We start from the raw sequence: 18,410 nt of genomic DNA, 5'->3' as shown, positions 1-18,410 counted from the left end.
AGAAAGAAAGAAAGAAAGAAAGAAAGAAAGAAAAGCGAAGAAATAATGTCAGAATTAACAAGGCCTCTTCAAACTGCGGAAGCACGAATTTTAGGCAAATACATAATGTACTTACTGGGAAGGCACACAGGTGGCGCACGCAAATATACCAGCGCCAAAATTTCGTCTAGTTTTGTTCCTAGTATAAATCTCTATGAGTCACGTGATTGGTGCTTCTCACGTTTGTCGCAATGACCTTTCGGCGGAGGCAGCAAGAACGACAGAGTTTAGCGATGGCGTGAACAAGTCCACGCGGGTGATAAGGGAGGGGGTGGTGGAAGAAAAAAAAAACGTTATTGAAAGGTGATCTCAATCCAGAGCTAAAGGGGGGAAAGGGGGGTGGGGGATCTGGAGGAGACTGCGGCATGAACACACCTGGCAGCTAGTTAAAGACGGGCGCTATAACCAAATACTAGAAGGATACACATCGCGTGTTTAGGAGGCCTAAAAAGCGCAACAAATATTATTCAGCCGCGCCCTTAGCACGCAGTAAATAGAAGCGCAGTTAAATTCAATGATAAACAATAAGTTAAAGATACGAAAACGGTTTTCTTTTGTTTTGTTCTTTTTGCAAGTATCGCATGAATGATGTTTTAGAGTCCATGTCGAAGTTATTTTTTGACGCGTAAATCACAGCAATGAGTGAAAGTGTTGTACTTGCTTTATACAGTTTAGGTGTGGCTCACGCTTCGTGCATCAGAGATTCTTGCTGTGCCTTTTATTATTTTTTAACGCCATTCATGCTTTAACGTCTCGTCCTGCGGCCAACTCTGAACCATTTTGAGTAAAGTTAAGAAAAACATTCGCTTTAACGGGACCTCAGCACGGGACCGCGTCACAACCGTTGTTCCGGGTGGTCGTCGGCGCGCGCGCGTCAGGAGAGCTGGCGTTCGGCTTGTTACCACGGAGAAGGCCGCGCCATCAATCTCGAGCTAATAGTTTGTTGTCCAGACAAGTCAGTGGCGCAGCGGTCAGGTTTGGGCCAGCGGCCAAGCTAAACGTCGTTACACAAATAAAGTCTCGAGCCTGATGCGGGGGGCCGAGCTTCCCCATTTCCTGTCGGAACAGCCGCGTCGTTTAGGAGCACGCGGAAAGACCTTCGACTGATTTGCCGCTCACGTGGACAGAGCGCTCTTTGTGCATGCTCTGTTCCTGGCAGAAGTAAGCGCAGTTGTGAAAGCTGAAGCAAATACTATTTGTAAGGAACCATTTCATTTTCTATTGCTTTCACTCTTCGTACGGCTCGGACGTCGCCACGCTGCTGTTATTGCGAGGACTGGTCACTCGGCACGATGGATGATCAAAAAGCATGAGAAGTGAAATGGATTGTTACGAAATACATGCAGTTCCTTGGGGGCAGTATCTTCGATTTACCGCTTTCTGAGATGTTGCTCTCTTGCACGCTCTGATTGGCTGTGGCTGCGGTGGCGGACACGACGAAAGAAATTCGCGTCGTTGTATAGTTTTGCTGTGAAGGGTGACAAAGGACGCCGGGATCTCGAGGAGAGACGCACTTCGCTCGCGGCCAATGGAAAGTCGAATTCTTCGCTGCTGAGAGGGTGACACTCTCGCGTCCTCGCGACATCTGTGTGTAGCATTTTGTGTGTGTGTTTTTTAAGTTATATTTTCTCTTCTTCGCGCCATTTTCTATCCCCTTGTTTCTCGTTGCAGTCTGAGAGATCGCAGTACCAAACCGCGATGACCGAAGAGGCAAATAGAGGAAAGTTTAAACAGGCCAGGGTCAACAGGCAGTCATCCAGTTTGCTGCATTGCTTGGAGAAAATAGTTAAGGAAGATTAAGAGGGCTAGAAAGAGTGAGTGAACACTGCGCGTAAGCTTTGTCTCTCAATGCCTGCCGTTAATCTTTCCGTCCGCTGAGCCACTTGGACAGATCGAAGCACCACGGATGGATTAACGGCGCAGCACAATGGGGCAACGCATGAGCCCTTTTAACAGCAAAGCTGTTTAAGCTATCCGTAAAAACGTGCTCGAAAAAACATCGCTGAGCGATGAGACACCTGGGTTGCCTAGCAACCACCTCGCGGAGCGGCGTATGTTTCACCTCCTCTCCGTGCCGCGCACTTGTTGCCTTGACATGGGACGTTAAGGAGAGGAAAGGAGAGCATGCGCGCGCAGTGCTCGGGAGAGGGAGAGAGAAAATGAGAGCGAGAGAGAGATAAATTGTAGCAGCACCAACGAGGCAACGCGCAGAGCTGCTGCCGACGCCGCCCGCGTTTCCACGCGTTCGCGCCAAACGCGCGTGGTGTCCGCGACTGCAGCAGGCGCCTCTGGCGGTGGCACGGCAGGTTTCTACCAGTCACGCCCCGGCAAGTGTGGAGCCTAGTAAAACTTGGAAGAAGCTAGGTCGATCAGAAGCTCCGCTGTTTACTCCAGCCTTGCGCCACTAGTGGAAGCTGCCCACGTTTTTTTTTTCTTTCTTTTTTTTTTTTTTTTAGAGCGCAGCTCTTACCCGTTCTTGCGTTGAACGTCGGCGTCAGCAACGGCGTTGTCCCTCGGCGTAACCGAGCGGACGAGCACTGCGCAGAATGAAAGAGCGAACGCGGAGTGCAGTGTGCGATGAAAGACGGCGACAGCCAAGAGAGGGCGAGGAGAAAAGCGAAGGAGGAGGGTGCAGCGGAACCACGAGGTGGAAAGCGGAGGAGGAGGGTATAGAGAAAGCGTGAGAAGAAAAGGGTAGTGCCGCGCAAGACGGGCGACGACCGCTACGAGATGGCGCCAGAGTAGCACACCATCGTCTGTTCACCGATGGCATACGGCGAGCGCATCCGACGATACCATATCGGTATACGAAAACGAAGCGCAGCATGAATGGAGGTCTTTCTGCGGCTGCTGCTGTGAATCGCGCCCAAGCGTCACCCACGCGCTGTCTCTCGCGCTTAGCAAGGCAGTCGCGCTATACTTCGCTCCGTTTGCAACATGCCACACGAGACAGGTTGTCCGCGCCAGCCAATATATCGCGAAATGAAAACACGTATAGAGCTGCGCTCAAATTTCGCATTAGGGAGTATAGTAATCGTCGGTGAACTTTTTTAGGATCTCGTTCATCAGTGGCTGAAGCGATCAGTAGACATGTGACTGGGCTGCGCGGGTTTGGTGAGAACGGAATACAAATGATGCGCTGCCGATCCCATATATACAGTCAGTCACTCAAACACGGTGGACCAGTGGTAGCACTCGAACTGCTCGCCATCAACAGGTGTGTTCACGGTCTCAATTCATATTGTAATCTGTCTACATTAAGTCTTTTTTATTTCTTATTTTTTTCATATGCGCCGTCTTCGTCTCGTCTTTCGAGGAGATTCTCGGTGCCTTGGTCATTAGAATCTTGTCCCTATCAACCACGAACTCTACAGCCGAAGCCTGGCATATATCGCATGCTGTGTTTAAGCCGGTAAAAGTAACGCTAAAACATTAGAGCAATGCTGAAATGAAATGTTGCTGATCGCTTTTGCTTTATAGTCTCCTCACAAAACCCGCCGTGGTGGCTCAGCGGCTATGTGGCGTTGCGTTGCTATAGGGGCGAGGCTGCTGGTTCTATAACCGTCCGCGGCGACTACATTTCGATGGGGACGGAATACAAAAACGCCCGTGTACCGTGCAAAACCCCCACTACGGAGTGTCTCATCGGATCATGGTCTTTGGCACGTAAAACTCCAGAATTTATATTTGTTTCTCAGATCCGAAGACTGCGTGGGAAGATAATCGCTTTTCGACTCGGTTCTTATTACCGACTGTTATTTTTTTGTTCAACTACTCTGGTTTGGGGCTTAAGGCAGAATCTTAAAGTAAGTGGAGAAAGTATAACCGTCTCTTCGCGTTCCTTACCGTCGAAACCGCTTTTGTTGGCCTTAACACACAGATGAAGGTGTAACGGATAGGTTGGCATGTTGATGCCGCATCAGCGTCGTGGCTAAGGCTTTCAACTAGCGGCATTCGAAACGCACTTCACGAGCGATTTCCGTCGTCTATGACGACGCAACCAAAATTAGTGTCGATTTTCGCGATAGCTAATGGGAAGAACTATTTTAGTACACTTTCGCGTGGATCCCACTTTATATCGGGAATGAGTAATTTACGTAATCACCTCCGAGTTAATTTTTAACAGGATTGAAGGCAAAGTTCATTATGTGATGTACTCGTAATTATAAAACTGCAGTTCTAATTCACAAAATAGCATGCACTAACGATTCCTTTCCGTCATCGTACCTAGAGCGGTCCCATCGTAACACAAGGCAGGCGAATTGCATGAATTTGAATTGGTCAGAAGCCCAGTGAAATACCCCTGTGGATTTAGCATACCCGGAATTTTATAGCCGCTTAAAAAAAAACACATAATACCACAAATACCACAAAATTCTTTGTCTTATTAACATTAGACGTAAAAGTGTACCGCACGTAACCTATCCGTTAGCTTCATTAAACATTACATAGATTTTGGGAATATCAATTATATCCTCTGTATTCACTATCCATGTATCCACTTTTTTTATGATATATTTTTGTGATGTGTGTGCCTTTTCGATTGCCTTTTGCGTTCATCTGTTTTGGAATATTTTTATGTAATAGATCCATTACTAGCCTAATTGGCTAAGGATGCAGATGCGTGGTCACAGTATTGCTGTACCACTTATAGTTGCCAATAAAAGTATTTCATTTCATTTAACACTTCGTGACTGCGGGAAAATCGGTAGTTTTCGGGTAGTCTGGCTATTATTTTTTTTCCAGCCACAGGAAATGATTCATGTTGAAATGTATGGTATCAAATTGTAGAAGAAGAAATTATCTTTCCAATGGTATTAATTTCAAACAGCATATTTATTAAAAATACTACGAAAAAAATTATCAAAACAAAAAAATCTCATCAAGAACAGAGCAGAAGTAAAGGGACCATGGGTACGGCAATAAAAGACGATTTTTTTTTAAATTTCTCTGACTATGAATGCAACTTGAAAGTGGGGACAGCATGCGTTCCAAACTCAGCATCGCGAACTTCCCAGTGCACTTGTCAATCTCAGTTTACGCGTCTCAATGACCAATAAATTAATTTTTTTTTTCAGCGAGCCCATCGTCCGTACACTTTTGCTCACGGCTGTACAGGGGGTCACAGGAGGACATGCGTGCAGCGCCTGCGTTTTACTCGTGAGGGGGGCGGGGGGGGGGGGGGCAAAATGTGTTGTAACTCTGTATATATATAAGACCGCCTGATACTTTAGTATATACCATATAGCCACGACTGCGTTTTTCCAACTTCTCTTTGGTTTATTTTGCCGTTGCCGCAAATATTCGTGGGGCGCACGTCATACTTTTCGGGACAGCTTCCGTGGTAAATCGGCAGAAGTTTACTTTCCTCCGCTGAATGAGCCAATCGCGAGGCCGGGGCATCATCGAAGGAAACCGTTTCGCAAGGCGCCGCCGCGGTCGGGCGAGGGGTTCGCGCGGCCGCAGCTACAGGGCTTTCGATCTGCGGGACCGCGACACCGGATCCGCCACGGCCTCTTTGGCCACGCGACCCACGTCGCCAGGCTCCGGGGGCGTAAGCTTGCGACCGACGCTGCCTGTCTCTTGTCCGAGGCAGCGGCCGAGACTCCCCCGGTGCTGTTTGGCGCTCATCTCTGTCGATTGTCCTTTATTTTTTTTTCACAAGGTTGTTAACGCGGCGGGCGTGTGATTGGACTGTCGAGTCAATTTGAAACCCGTCGGGCAGCTTTTGATGGCAGCCAGTGTGCCATGCTGACCATTCACGAAGGAGTCGTGCTCGGCCGGCCCGGCCCTCAGGGTTCGGGCCTCGGTCCGCTGGTGTTACCTCCTTACTTCGGAACGCTCCAGGCGGTCCCCGAACAGCGTGAGTGCATGCGTTTTTGCCTCTTTTTATTGTATTTGTATCGACAAGCGTGAAGCGTGAAGCCAATGCCAAACGCCGCTCGGGTAATCAGGAGTCGGAAGGCATTGTTGTGGACGGGCCGGGCATACTAAGCCGCATATGCGGCAAGATTAAAATTAAACGATGCTTTTTTCTAGAGATTTCTTCAGCGCTCAACATCTTTATTATTTTCACTGCTCAGGTAGTTTTAACCGCTTGACTATACTTTTATTTTACTTGCAGCAATTTTCGGACGCCGTGATTACATTCCGATGGGGGCGGAATGCAAAAACGCGCTTGTGTGACAAAATTTCGGCGCGAGCTAAAGAATCTCGGGGGGTGAAAATTAGGCTGAAGTTCGCTACTACGTGGTGTCTCTCATAGTCCCATGTGCCGCTTTGGGACGCTATCGAGAAATCCGCGAACCAGCCACGTCTCACTGTTCTCGCAACCCACTCGATGCTGCAGTGCACGTATCACATTCTTGCTCTTCGTTCGACTTACCAAGTGCACTTTTATCGCTTTCTGGTGCACGCATCTGACGCGCTTCTTTCACTGATGGTTTGAACCTTGAGCAACTTCAGTTCCTTCTTTCCTACTGAAAAAAGTCACGTTTACTTCCCTTGTTACCTCGGAGGAGCAATCACGACCGCCGAAACTGTCAAACTATTGCTATTGTATACCCTCATACCGTGAAAAGCGTAATTATGCGATATCTCACATATTGCCGCTCTCTATGGCTGATCTACACTCGAGCCGCCCAGCGCCGCAAACCGCACGCGTGTGGTCGTGCGAAAAATTGCACATGTCGGACGCTTGTGCACAAATTTCGGTTTACACTGTGTACGGTTTACACTGTGTACACAGTATACACAGTGTAAAGTAAACCGAAGTTCGTGCACAAGCATTCAACATATGCAATTTTTCGCACGACCGCACGCGTGCGGTCGTGCTGGGCGGCTCGAGAGTAAATCGGCCTGCACTGGAACACGAATGAAACAGCAGAAAGTCAAGGGTCCCCCCGACCCGGCTTCTTCACTTTGTCAGTCTACACACTTCGTACGAGTGGTAAATCATGTCCTTATCTTGAGATAGAGAGAGAGCGAGAGAAAAAAACAACTTTATTCGGTAATTTGAGCCGCCTATTCTTCGCCCGAGATAAGCGGCTGAAAGAAAAAGAGAAACAAAAAAAGAAATAGGTAATGCCGGTGAAATAACGTTTACTCGTGGATGTATGATATCACTCGAGTAGACACTTATGTATTCGAAACGTTTAATGACGTATCAAAATCACAGCTGTATACAGTTGTTAACAAAAGTAACGTGAGTCGTTTACATTTTCCACTGAAGACCTCCGTGTTGAGCTGGCATTACGCCCTCGAAGCATCACATACGCTGTCTAATCACGTGAGAACAACGTGAGAGTGCTGTCTCTTTTCGCGGACGTTCCCATAGAAAATTAAAATTTAGTTATTAGCATTTCCAATACTGAGGTTCTAAGTATTGTCAGATGTGATTGGAATTTTGTTTTCGTCCAGCACGCCTAAAATAGCATCTATTAAAAATAATTATGGGGTGTAATATCCCGAAGCCGCCGAGTGAAATTCCTGCATGAGGAACCCCGTAGTGAACGGCTCCGGATTAATTTTGACTGTCAGGAGTTTTTTACAGCGCACATAAATCTAAGTACGGGAGCGGGTTTTTTTTTTGTTTTTTTTCTTTCCGTCCCCTTTGCAACGCAGCCGCCGCGGCCATGAAACGAACACGCGACCTCGTCCTCGACCTCGTCCTGAGCAACACGAGGTCGCACATACACAATTTGTGTATGTTCTCTCGAGCAGGTACCCGACTATCGCCATGGTATACAGCGTTGGTCGTGGCAGTGCCCAAGCGGATCTCATCGGAAAGGCCCACAGGGCGTAAAGGAGGTACAAAAACAAATAAGAGGTCATCACCCTACAGACGAGTGTGCAGAGAATGGAACTTAGGTTTCGTTGCTATCGGGAAAGTGTCCAGTACCGTGCCTCACTCGGTTGTGGAAAGCAATTTTGCCCTCATCTGTGTTTGCACTAAAGGTATACGACACTCTGGTGTACCAGTCGAGTCTCGCCTCTGCGGCAAGTGGACGCATATCGACTCGAGTTCATCGATCAATTGTCGCACACGCGTACCTGAACACGCGATGCATTGCTCCATCTCGCGTCTCCAACTCGCGTGGTCTGCGTGGTATACGCAGTATTGGCTTTCGCCCGTCGATTATGTTGCGTCAAGCGCTGCATGGAACCACACTTCGACCGGTTGGCAGCGAATGCTCCAGGGTGTATGTTGCGGACTGCGGTACTCGCATGTGTGCGACGTTTGAGTATATTGTTAATTCGATCCTCGGTCTCACTTGGTCTGGGTATATCGTGATTTGTTCCTCTTATATCTCTATCAAAACAGAAGCCGCTATCCTTTAAACGACATACTCAAATCGAGAAAGAAAGTGCTTGTCTGTTGAGTTCGCTTCATTACCAATAACTGTTATATCTTCTTCTGTGGACAAAATGCTGCTTTGCTGTAGGCGCGATTCTTAAGTACACTCCATAAACTAAGTCATCTTACAATTATTGCTTCCATCAATAGCAGCTGGTGGCAGTGAGATTGTTACGAGCGGTTACAGTGTACAGAAATGGCGACATGAATGACGTATATGCGCCTAATTACGCCTATTGAAGTTGTGAATGCATTTTTGCTGTTTTAAAATTTAATCATCTAGTGCTCTCTTGTCAACCTGTTTTTGCGTTACCGTATTTATAAGACGCTACTGTAGACCCTGTGTGCCAGAAAAGCTCTCTACCTGTACATTAATATGCTTACATTAACTACTTATATGTCAGTTACGCAAACCTACTTATTAAGCGAACTATCTGTGTGCTGTATACATGTGTTGCTGCGCATCCATGTACGTGTCGTTGAACTGTTCGTATGGTGCAAGGAGGGGTCGCTATCCAGGGAGATTACAAAACTGTTTTATATACACTGTACATGGTATATTACAGGGTGGGCTCCATGATATTGGAGCCGTCTACGTGCTAACATCTTTGCATGTGGTAGCGTTTACATCTCCGAGCGTTCTACATGGTCGAGCGTGCTCTACATCGTCAAGCGTGCTCTACATGGTCAAGCCTCAAGCCTCCTTCACAACACTCAAGTCCCCTGTTTTATCCCTTTCGTTTCCCTCTTTCACTCGACGAGGGAACACACTGTAGTTCTTTTAGCCAATCAGCATCTTGGATCAGGTGGCCATATCCCGCACGTGATGTGTCGTCGTTTCCCGCCGGGCTCCGCCTCCAATCTTGTTAGGTCGCCCCCGAACACAGGCAGCGGTTGACACCTTGGGAACCGAACGTTGATGTCGTTCCCCCGGGATTGCCAGACACGGGCCCCTTTCAAGATTCGCCTCTCCATAGCGGTCAGTTCGCGGAACCAGGTAGGGCGGTGGCTGTCTCGAAAGGCAGCAGTCGGCGTAGCGTCGTCGTGGTTCGCTGAACCAAGGCGACAGCATCTCCAGTATATCAACTAATTTAAAGACAGTTAGGTTCGACCAATACCATAGGCCACTGAACCTTACATAGAACTCCATAAGGCTCTAATAAAGTTCATGCTTAATATGAAACAGACAAAACTTCATAGGAAGATGACAACTTGAAATGTTCAACCGTAGTTGGACAAGAGATGTCTCAGAATCCAGCGCTTCGACAAAATGGTTAGTCTTCGTCAAGGCAGTGTCAGTGTTGCCTTTGGCAACGCTGACTGTCCGCTGACTGTCCGCTGACTGACTGTCCCTGACGAAGACCAGTCCTCTTGTCGGAACGCTGACTCCATAGACACCGGTTGTTCGACCTACACTTGATCGTACTGAAAATGAGCGGCACGTCATTTGGGACTTGCGATTTGAAGGCCTGCAAACGCTTGCGTCGATGTACGAAACTAATTGTCACCTTTACCGTTGGCGCCAACGCAGCACACTATAGCGTTTCTTATGAGTGTGCAAGCGTGTGCTTTTGGTGATGCCTAAATACTACTAAAGTGATATAGAGACGTCCAGATTTCGGCGCTCAGTTCCACAGTACGCATGATTAAAGAACGCCACCACGCGGCTTCCCGTGGCGTTGCGTAATATACAGGCGGCTCTGATGAAAGAGCCGCGCGCAGCATATACCGCTGTGCAGCGGAGTCGGGTTCCCACATATGCTTCATCTGAACGGAGCGCCTGCGCTTGTCAAAACAAGCCCCTTAACGAACTGACGTTTACAAACGACCGCTTTGTTCTCCAGGCTGATGCGGACGTGCTGCGCGGACCGTGCTTTATTAAACTTTTCACTCCTTCACGTTCCCGCCAAGCCACCTGCAACTTAAAACTGCATCGTGCAGTCTACGCTTGTCCTTCGGGAAACCATAGCAGCACTCTTCCAGTTCTGTGTAAAGGTGGCGGCTGAGGTTAGAGCCCCTGTAGCTTTTTCGCCGTGAGTGGTCGATTGTCTAGCCGGCTTCTCCTGAAAACTCACGTGCGTTGCGTTGCACTATCGTTGTGGTCCATTGTCAACTTCATCTTGATATCGTTTCTGAGAGTGAGAGGGTAAACCAGAACGCTTTTTATTAAGCTTCGGCAAATGTCAGCTATTTTATTGGCTGTCCTCTAGAGTCAATTTGCTTAATCATATCGTGTATTATAAAGATCTTCACCTACGTACTTGGCTTCAAGACTATCCTCCATTGTTCGTGCCGCCTTTCCTTTAAGCGGCCTTATATTTGCTTTTTGTCACTAGCATCAGTAGTCCTTGACTTATCGTTTTATATGACTCTTGTAAAGTATGACACGAAAATTAAAAAGAAGAAAGAACTTTTCTGTCGCTTATATAATAAATGATTGCTGCACTTTTATATGAGAAAGGTACAGGAGCGAACCTGCGTAGCTTTGGATTTCTTTGTTATTAAATGACGAGAACATGGAATGGTTCATGCGAACGAAGTGCTTTCAAAGGCTCTTTTAAAGGCATCGTGTATTGAACCCAAGTTTCCGGAATTTTTAAGCGTATAACTGCTGCCTTGGCACAGGTATCTATAATACTGAGCTCGCAAAGCTTTTCCTTTGTAAGGAGCAGAAGATCTTGGACCCGCGTGGCCTCGTGCGTCTGCTATGTACAGGGCTACAAAGGCGCTGCTGCGTTTTTTTTTTTTTTTTAGGTGCACTGGCCTGTATGACCACCTGTGACGAAACTCAGCGATGAACGCTTGACTGTGTAAATGCGCAAGGTGTGAACTTCTCTCTTCCTTCTCCTCTTTCAATCCCTTCTCCCCCTTCCCCAGTACAGGGTAGCCTACCGGGCTCAGCCTGGTTAACCTCCCTGCCTTTCCCTTATGACTTTTCTCTCCCTCTCTCCTTTGTAAGAATTGTTCGTCAGAGGCCTGCCAGCGTTTGTTCTTACGACTACCTTAACGTGTGATTGATCTTCTCATTGATCAATTATTTACCGTATAATTATTTAATTGACCTTAACGAAGCAACATAGGGACCACGAGAGACGCCGCATTGGACGACTTCGGATTAATTTCGACCACACGGGGTTTTCTTACGTTCGCCCAAAAGCTTAGTACTAAAGCGTTCCTGCGTTTCGCTTCCATCGGATGGCAGGGAATCTAACCTGCGACCTTGTTCCCTGCAATAGAAAGCTTAGAACCACTGAGTCTATGCTGTTTAAAATCAAACTCGTTCGTATACAGACTTTCCATTGATTATTCATACACACAGCCGAGCGATTCGACGAACAGAATAGTCGGTAAACCCTTTCAATACTGCCCTGCATGCGCTATGTATGACGCACGCTCAGAAAAGAAGCCACACTAATGAAAATAACGAAGCCAATCCTTCCGTTAGCATGCTCGGAACGTTGCGCTTGGTTTGTTTCAATGTTTATTTATTTATTTATTTATTTATTTATTTATTTATTTATTTATTTATTTATTTATTTATTTATTTATTTATTTATTTATTTATTTATTTATTTATTTATTTATTTATTTAATTTATTTATATATACATTACAGGCCCCTAGATGCATGGTGTAAGGGTGGCGAATACAATCAAAGACTATAACATATACAATAATTAGAAAACATATGTGAATACATATACACAAAAAGTATAGGGTAAGAAATACGCTAATATGCAGTAATGTAGCGTTACATTAGTACTGTTTATTCCTTCATTTCTTCCTTCTTTATTTCTTTTTTAGCAGCCACCCTAACGAAAATAATGAAGCTAATCCTTCCATTAGCGCGCTCGGACCGTCGCGCTTGGTTTGCTTCATTAGTATATAGTTTATTACTTTAATTCTTCCTTCTATATTTTTTTTTCTTTTTTAGCATGTGTGATACCTAGAGCGAGACAGTATATGCTACGCGAGACAGCCTTTGCCGAAGATTTACTCCCCGTTGCACGTATAGCTCTCAGTCGGTAGCGCACGCAGGATCTTGAGCCGCTTATTCACCCGCGCATCCTCCGTGAACCAATATTCTTACCGAGCCTGCAGCGTGTACGCCCGGTTTGCACTGGGAGGTGAAAGGCGTCCGGGATTAGAGGAAATAATGAGCGTCCAGTGCACGCTGATAGGCTATACGGCACTCCCTTACCCTTACGAGGAAAGTGCACCGACGCGTTCCGGGGGCCGAATTAACGATGCTTTTATTTCGTAGAAAACTGCGTTAGTCGATAATATTATGTTGGACATTGTACGTTTGGCTGGCCCCTGCTGTCACCAACTACCTATACGCCAGTGCACGTGAACTGACAACAGAACACCTACGAACGAAAAACTTTGTGAATGCGGGCCCTGTTCATTGTGTATACGAGCTGCCAGTATTCTTGTTTTTTATTCGTTCCGGAGCGCGGCAAAATCACCTACTGATGATGATGATGATGATGATCCTATAATATGGCTCGCACCCACCATGGGGTATTGGCCAAGTATTGGTCACCTGAACTTTTGCATGATATGCCAAGAAACTGCAAGCTATGTGCAACTGAGTAATCAAAACAGACATATTAACGATTCTCCTACAACGGAACAATTTATAATAATGCTAGGATTTAACACAGAACTATCGCTAAGATAATTTATAAAAGTAGGAATTTAAAATCCTATTCGTTTTGTCGATTGAACGAAACCGAAGAACGGCATCAAAGACGCCCCTGTGGCTAAAACCCAGTAGTGAAGCACCGATAGTTAGTACAATTCCTGATGTTAAGCTTACCCCCCCCCCCCCCCCCCCCCCGCCGTTTAGCAAGCGTAGTTTCAAGAAGTCTTTTTCTTAGTAATTTTATACCGGCAACATATTAAAAAAATTGTGTTCTATGGATTCTATTTCTTAGCAGAATTTCATTAACAGTGCGTTATTCTTCTTTCTGTCCTAATTGATTTGCCTCTCTTCTTTGCGTCTGCGTCACTCCAGCTCGCTCGAAGCTTCCGCTTGTTTCTACGTTGCGCCATGGCGCGCGCCAAGCGAGGTGTCTTGCGTAGCCGGTAGATGTCAGCATCGTAGCGCACGAGAGGGCGAACGCCTGTATGGCAGGGAGCGACCCACTTTTCAGTGGCACCGTGCAGCCTTTTCTTAACTATGAGGGAACAATAAAGCTGCCCTGGTGTTGCTCACTTCTCAGGAACGAAAGAACTAAAAACACACACACACACACACACACACACACACACACACGACGTATATGCGAGCTGCTCGATCTGATGGAGGAGGTAAAACTAGCCACACCTACCATATTCTCGCACTTGTAAGCGTGGTAGCTTTAACGCGATAGCGTAAATGTCGCAGAAAATCCGGTGCCAGTGCCGGTGTCGGCGTCCCGTGAGCGAAAATTACCGTATATGTTTAGGTATATGTATATGGCACGCCTTACTATATGACATGCGGTATATGCGGATTATATTGCCACACAATTCTATCGCAATTGTTGCTCATACCTTGTCTTACATTCTTGACAAAGTTATTCCTCGGAATTTTGAGAATGACAGCCCACAAACAAATGTCACGAAAGCAAAACATCGACAGCGCATGCCTTTTATGTTAAATCTTCTCAGACTGAAATATTAAAAGTGCGAAACAATAACGGAAACCTCAAACTGATGTAATTCTTCTGTGCGTGGCTGTGCACTACCTCCGGGATAGGCCCACGCTAGAGGCCACGTTTCTACCAGAAAGCTCGCCTTCGTGCATAGCATTCGCCGACAGCGTTTCCCGGTAAATATTACGGTTACATAAGCGGCCGTTGCAAGGGAAGTGCAGTCGAGGATGGCGGCAAACTAGGTGGGACGATGAAGTTAGGAAATTTGCAGGCGCAAGTTGGAATCAGCTAGCGCAAGCCAGGGGTAATTGGAGATCGCAGGGAGAGGCCTTCGTCCTACAGTGGACATAAATATTGGCTGCTGCTGCTGCTGCTGCCGGTGATGATGCTGATGAAGCTGCAGTTGCCGGGAAGCATGAGCAGCAGCCAGGGATCTTTGAATGCTGTCGCTTTCCACTCTTAATGGCGAAGCTTAAGCGTCCTCCAATTTTTATATCGCGTGCATCTCAGTTTGTCTGTTGTTTCTGCGTTTGTTGGCATGCTAACGGTTTAGCTGACGCTCAGGTTCTTTATTTTGTGCTATTTTACTAACACGATTAATAAGTACATGTTAAGAAAAAAATTATTTACACGATTAAAGTAGAAGTGCATCGCAGACGTTTAAAGTAATAAAACAACAAAAGTTTACAAGCACCAGGAAGGGCGTAGAAAATCGCAAAGGTAAATGAAAGAAACACGTGGTATAGAATGTCAGTAACAACACATAACGTCACGTTACTAAGAGTGCTCGTGAAGCGAAATTTCCATTCGAATGCGATTATTCGATAAAATGGTCTTCGACCAAATGCCTGCTATTTTCTCATTTCGAAACAAAGCGAAGTATACAGTCTCGTGACAAAGAAGTATATAGGAGGCTTGTTCACACCATTTGATACATGTAATGTCGTTCAGAACTGGATGTCCGCTCAAGTGAGGGGCTCGTAAGTGTGAAACAACTTAAAGGTGATTCGTATCTGGCACACGTTGAGTGCTGTGTTCGTTGAAGGAAAAATGTGCGATACTACAAAACCGCAAATCGTATAGAACGATATGGGATTTTGAGGTATTACACAGCACATAAAGGGACGCCAACATGGCGAGATCGTCCAAAAAATAAGTTGTTTTGGCTAATTGTATTCATTAAAAAAAGGTTAGACCAGAATTAAACCACCGCTCTCTGATATCATACTTAGGATGTGATGATTGTGACGTCTCGACAACTGCGAGCGCCTGCGTCGCGGGCGTCCTTCTACACTCTCATTTATCAAAGTGACGTTTCTCGTATCTCTTACAAACTTGCGATTTCGTGTCCCCTGTGACGCGTTCGCGTACGCTCAACGCAGCTCGAGTTTTCGGTTAGATACGTCTAAAATGGATGAAGTCCCCCTATATAATGCTATAAAGGTATGCGTGACCGATGGTTGGATCGAACTTCTCTGTGTCTTTTAGCACAGCAGCCCAATGACCTAGCCACTGAGCCACTGTCGCCTACCGCCAAAGTGACTCTTTGAAACGAGCGTCACGTGTTATGGTTTCTCGCATTTCTTCCCTCGTGAGATCTAATACTTTCTGGCGCTGGTTCAGACAGTACTGCTTTCGGAATCAGTCCATATTTTTTTTTCCTCAGAGGAACGTGATACCTCCAAGGTGGGCGAAGTCCGCCTGTATAAGGCTATCGCAATAAAATTCGTAAGATGCCTAAAGGCGAGGCATCCTTACTGAATTACTTGAGATTATTGAGCAGATGTTAGCTACTCCATGCATTGACTCAGTAACTGGTGCCTCTGCACAGCAACCGTGGCTCGCCTGCAGCAAAATGATTATAGTCTAGTCCCCACTTGCATCAGCATTTGTGCCCCGAGGCTATAAGCCCAGAGGCCAATTTTCAATCACGAATAAGGGCCACCACCCCATTTTTTTAATAATTGCTGTTATTATATATATAACATATTACAATAGAAATGAATATTCGAAAACTTTTAATAGCCTAGTGCATGAATACAGTATTCTACTCCTATTCGAAATATCATATATTCGCACGCCTTTACACGTGAAAAAAAATGACATGTAATATCACTGCTTCCACAAAAACAAAAAAAAAAACACGATATTAAATATCATTCAGACAAGACAAAAATCCGAGGACAACGAAGCACTTCATATGAGTTGTGAATGCGAAAGCATTAATTTCCAATTGAAGCGCCGCTGAGCGGTCCCTTCTAGTTATGAACTCCTTTCGTCCACTCTGCTCCGTCGAGGTGCACTCGTGACGTGGCGTCGCAGCCAATGGGAACCTGGGTGCCGTTTCACTGTTACAGACGCCGCCGGTTTTTTCGCTTAATAGGCCGTTTGATGCTTTCGCATAAAAAAAAGAACGTTATGTTCACTTGGTGTCTTGATCTCGCAATATATGACTGGCACTCAGGCTTTTGATTATGATAGCTTCCAGTGTCTCATAATTATGCACATGAAAAGACATTAGCATGACGCGTAAGAAACGAATACTAATATTGACTGGTTGATTGATTGAGTCGTTAATTTATTTTTTTCATTCATTCATTCATTCATTCATTCATTCATTCATTCATTCATTCATTCATTCATTCATTCATTCATTTGGATAGTTGAAACGCTAGAACCATTTTTCGCCTAACCATGGGTGTGACGGCATGTAGCCATTAACGTAATCTACGCAAATATAGAAGGCACACATCAAATTATAAGGTACCAAACGGCGCACTGAGCGTCATACTTTCGCATTCTCTTCTGAATGCTTATGAATGCAGCTTGCAGGACGCAGGAGATACGAGTCTGTCTACAGCCTACAGGTACCGTCATCTGTACAGCCTGGACGAGGATGCGTCCCATGCACTTCGGTTAAACTGAACTGAACCGCGTTCCCCATATCTCGTCACGCTTTGAGAGCGGCAGATAGACACGGAGAATATGCGCACGCCTCTCTTTGTCAACCTGAATCGAGTCGTCCTTCCGTAATAACAGTCGTTTCCTATATCTATTATCTCCATCTGCATGGCGCCATACGAACGTCTTTCCAACGTGGGTCTCGTTGGCCGCTGGTTAAGAACGGGGCGCGCGAGTCATAAATTTGGTTATGCGAAACAATAATCATATCACTTCGACGCATACCAATCGCAAACCTCGCGGTCAACATGAGTCTATTTTTATTGTCCACTGCAGGACGAAGGCCTCTCCCCGCGATCTCCAATTACCCCGGTCTTGCGCTAGCTGATTCCAACTTGCGCCTGCAAATTTCCTAACTTCATCACCCCACCTAGTTTTCTGCCGTCCTCGACTGCGCTTCCCTTCTCTTGGTATCCATTCTGTAACTCTAACCGTCCACCGGTTATCCACCCTACGCATTACATGGCCTGCCCAGCTCCATTTTTTTCTCTTGATGTCTATTATAATATCGGCTATCCCCGTTCGCTCTCTGATCCTCACCGCTCTCTTCCTGTCTCTTAACGTTAGGCCTAACATTTTTCTTTCCATCGCTCTGTGTGGTCCTTAACCTGTTCTCGAGCTTCTTTGTTGACCTCCAAGTTCCTGCTCCATATGTTAGCACCGGTAAAATGCAATGATTGTACACTTTTCTTTTCAACGATAGTGCCAAGCTCCCAGTCAGGATTTGGCAATACCTGCCGTATGCACTCCAAGCCAATTTGATTCTTCTGGCGCGTTACCGCGAGGTAACGCGCCACTAACATGCATGTGAGCCACATAACCACTACCGTGCATATTAAAGCAATATCTATTTTAAGGGCTCCGTGGCGCAGAAAATCCGGTCTCATCGGCGTTGTTCGTGAGTTTACCGTGAGTTGACCGTGAGCGAAAGTTCTACCAATCATAGCTCGGCACGCCGCGTTTCTACCAATCACAAAGCGGCGATCGGTTCCCTGCAGCACCATCAGATGGCGCTCGCTTCTGCGCACCCGCGGAATCGGCGGCACCGGCCGTGCGGGGGACAGAAAAAAGAAATAAGCAGAAAGCTCGCCTTCGTGCATAGCGTTCGCCGCAAGCGCTTCCCGGTAAAGGTTACGATTGCATAAGCTGCAGTTGCCGGGAAGCGTTGTACTCTTACATGCTATCGCCTTGTACTCTTAAAGGCGACACTTAGGCGTCTCCCAAGTTCTTTACCATTTTGATGACATTTTACTGTTTGGGAGAACCTTCCATGGCTTCGATAGAGCACAGGCTTCACACATTTTTGCCGGTTTTACGCTTTGTTATTCACGGTACAGAAAGAGGGGTGTGGTTTGAATAAGAAATGTGGGAAAGTTCTGAGCAGTACAGGAGGGGAGAAGGAGAGGTGCCACA

The 18,410-nt window shown here is 46.3% G+C and overlaps 1 protein-coding gene across 6 annotated transcripts in view; it reads left to right on the top strand.

The window, feature by feature from the left end:
- The window catches only part of LOC119460957 (utrophin-like), a 141,728-nt gene that overhangs the window by 68,006 nt on the left and 55,312 nt on the right, over positions 1 to 18,410 (top strand). Inside the window, exon 1 of one of the 6 annotated variants that reach the window (XM_049672007.1) lies at positions 5,757 to 5,902. The exons of the other annotated variants lie outside the window; for them this stretch is intronic. Coding sequence (XP_049527964.1) covers positions 5,788 to 5,902 — 115 coding nt within the window. The 5' untranslated portion in view covers positions 5,757 to 5,787. Of the gene's footprint in view, positions 1 to 5,756; positions 5,903 to 18,410 lie in introns of those variants that run through there. 6 annotated transcript variants of the gene reach the window in all.

The sequence above is a fragment of the Dermacentor silvarum genome, chromosome 8, assembly GCF_013339745.2.
Source record: "Dermacentor silvarum isolate Dsil-2018 chromosome 8, BIME_Dsil_1.4, whole genome shotgun sequence".
Classification (NCBI taxonomy): domain Eukaryota; kingdom Metazoa; phylum Arthropoda; class Arachnida; order Ixodida; family Ixodidae; genus Dermacentor; species Dermacentor silvarum.
This window is presented reverse-complemented; position numbering and strand designations above follow the sequence as displayed.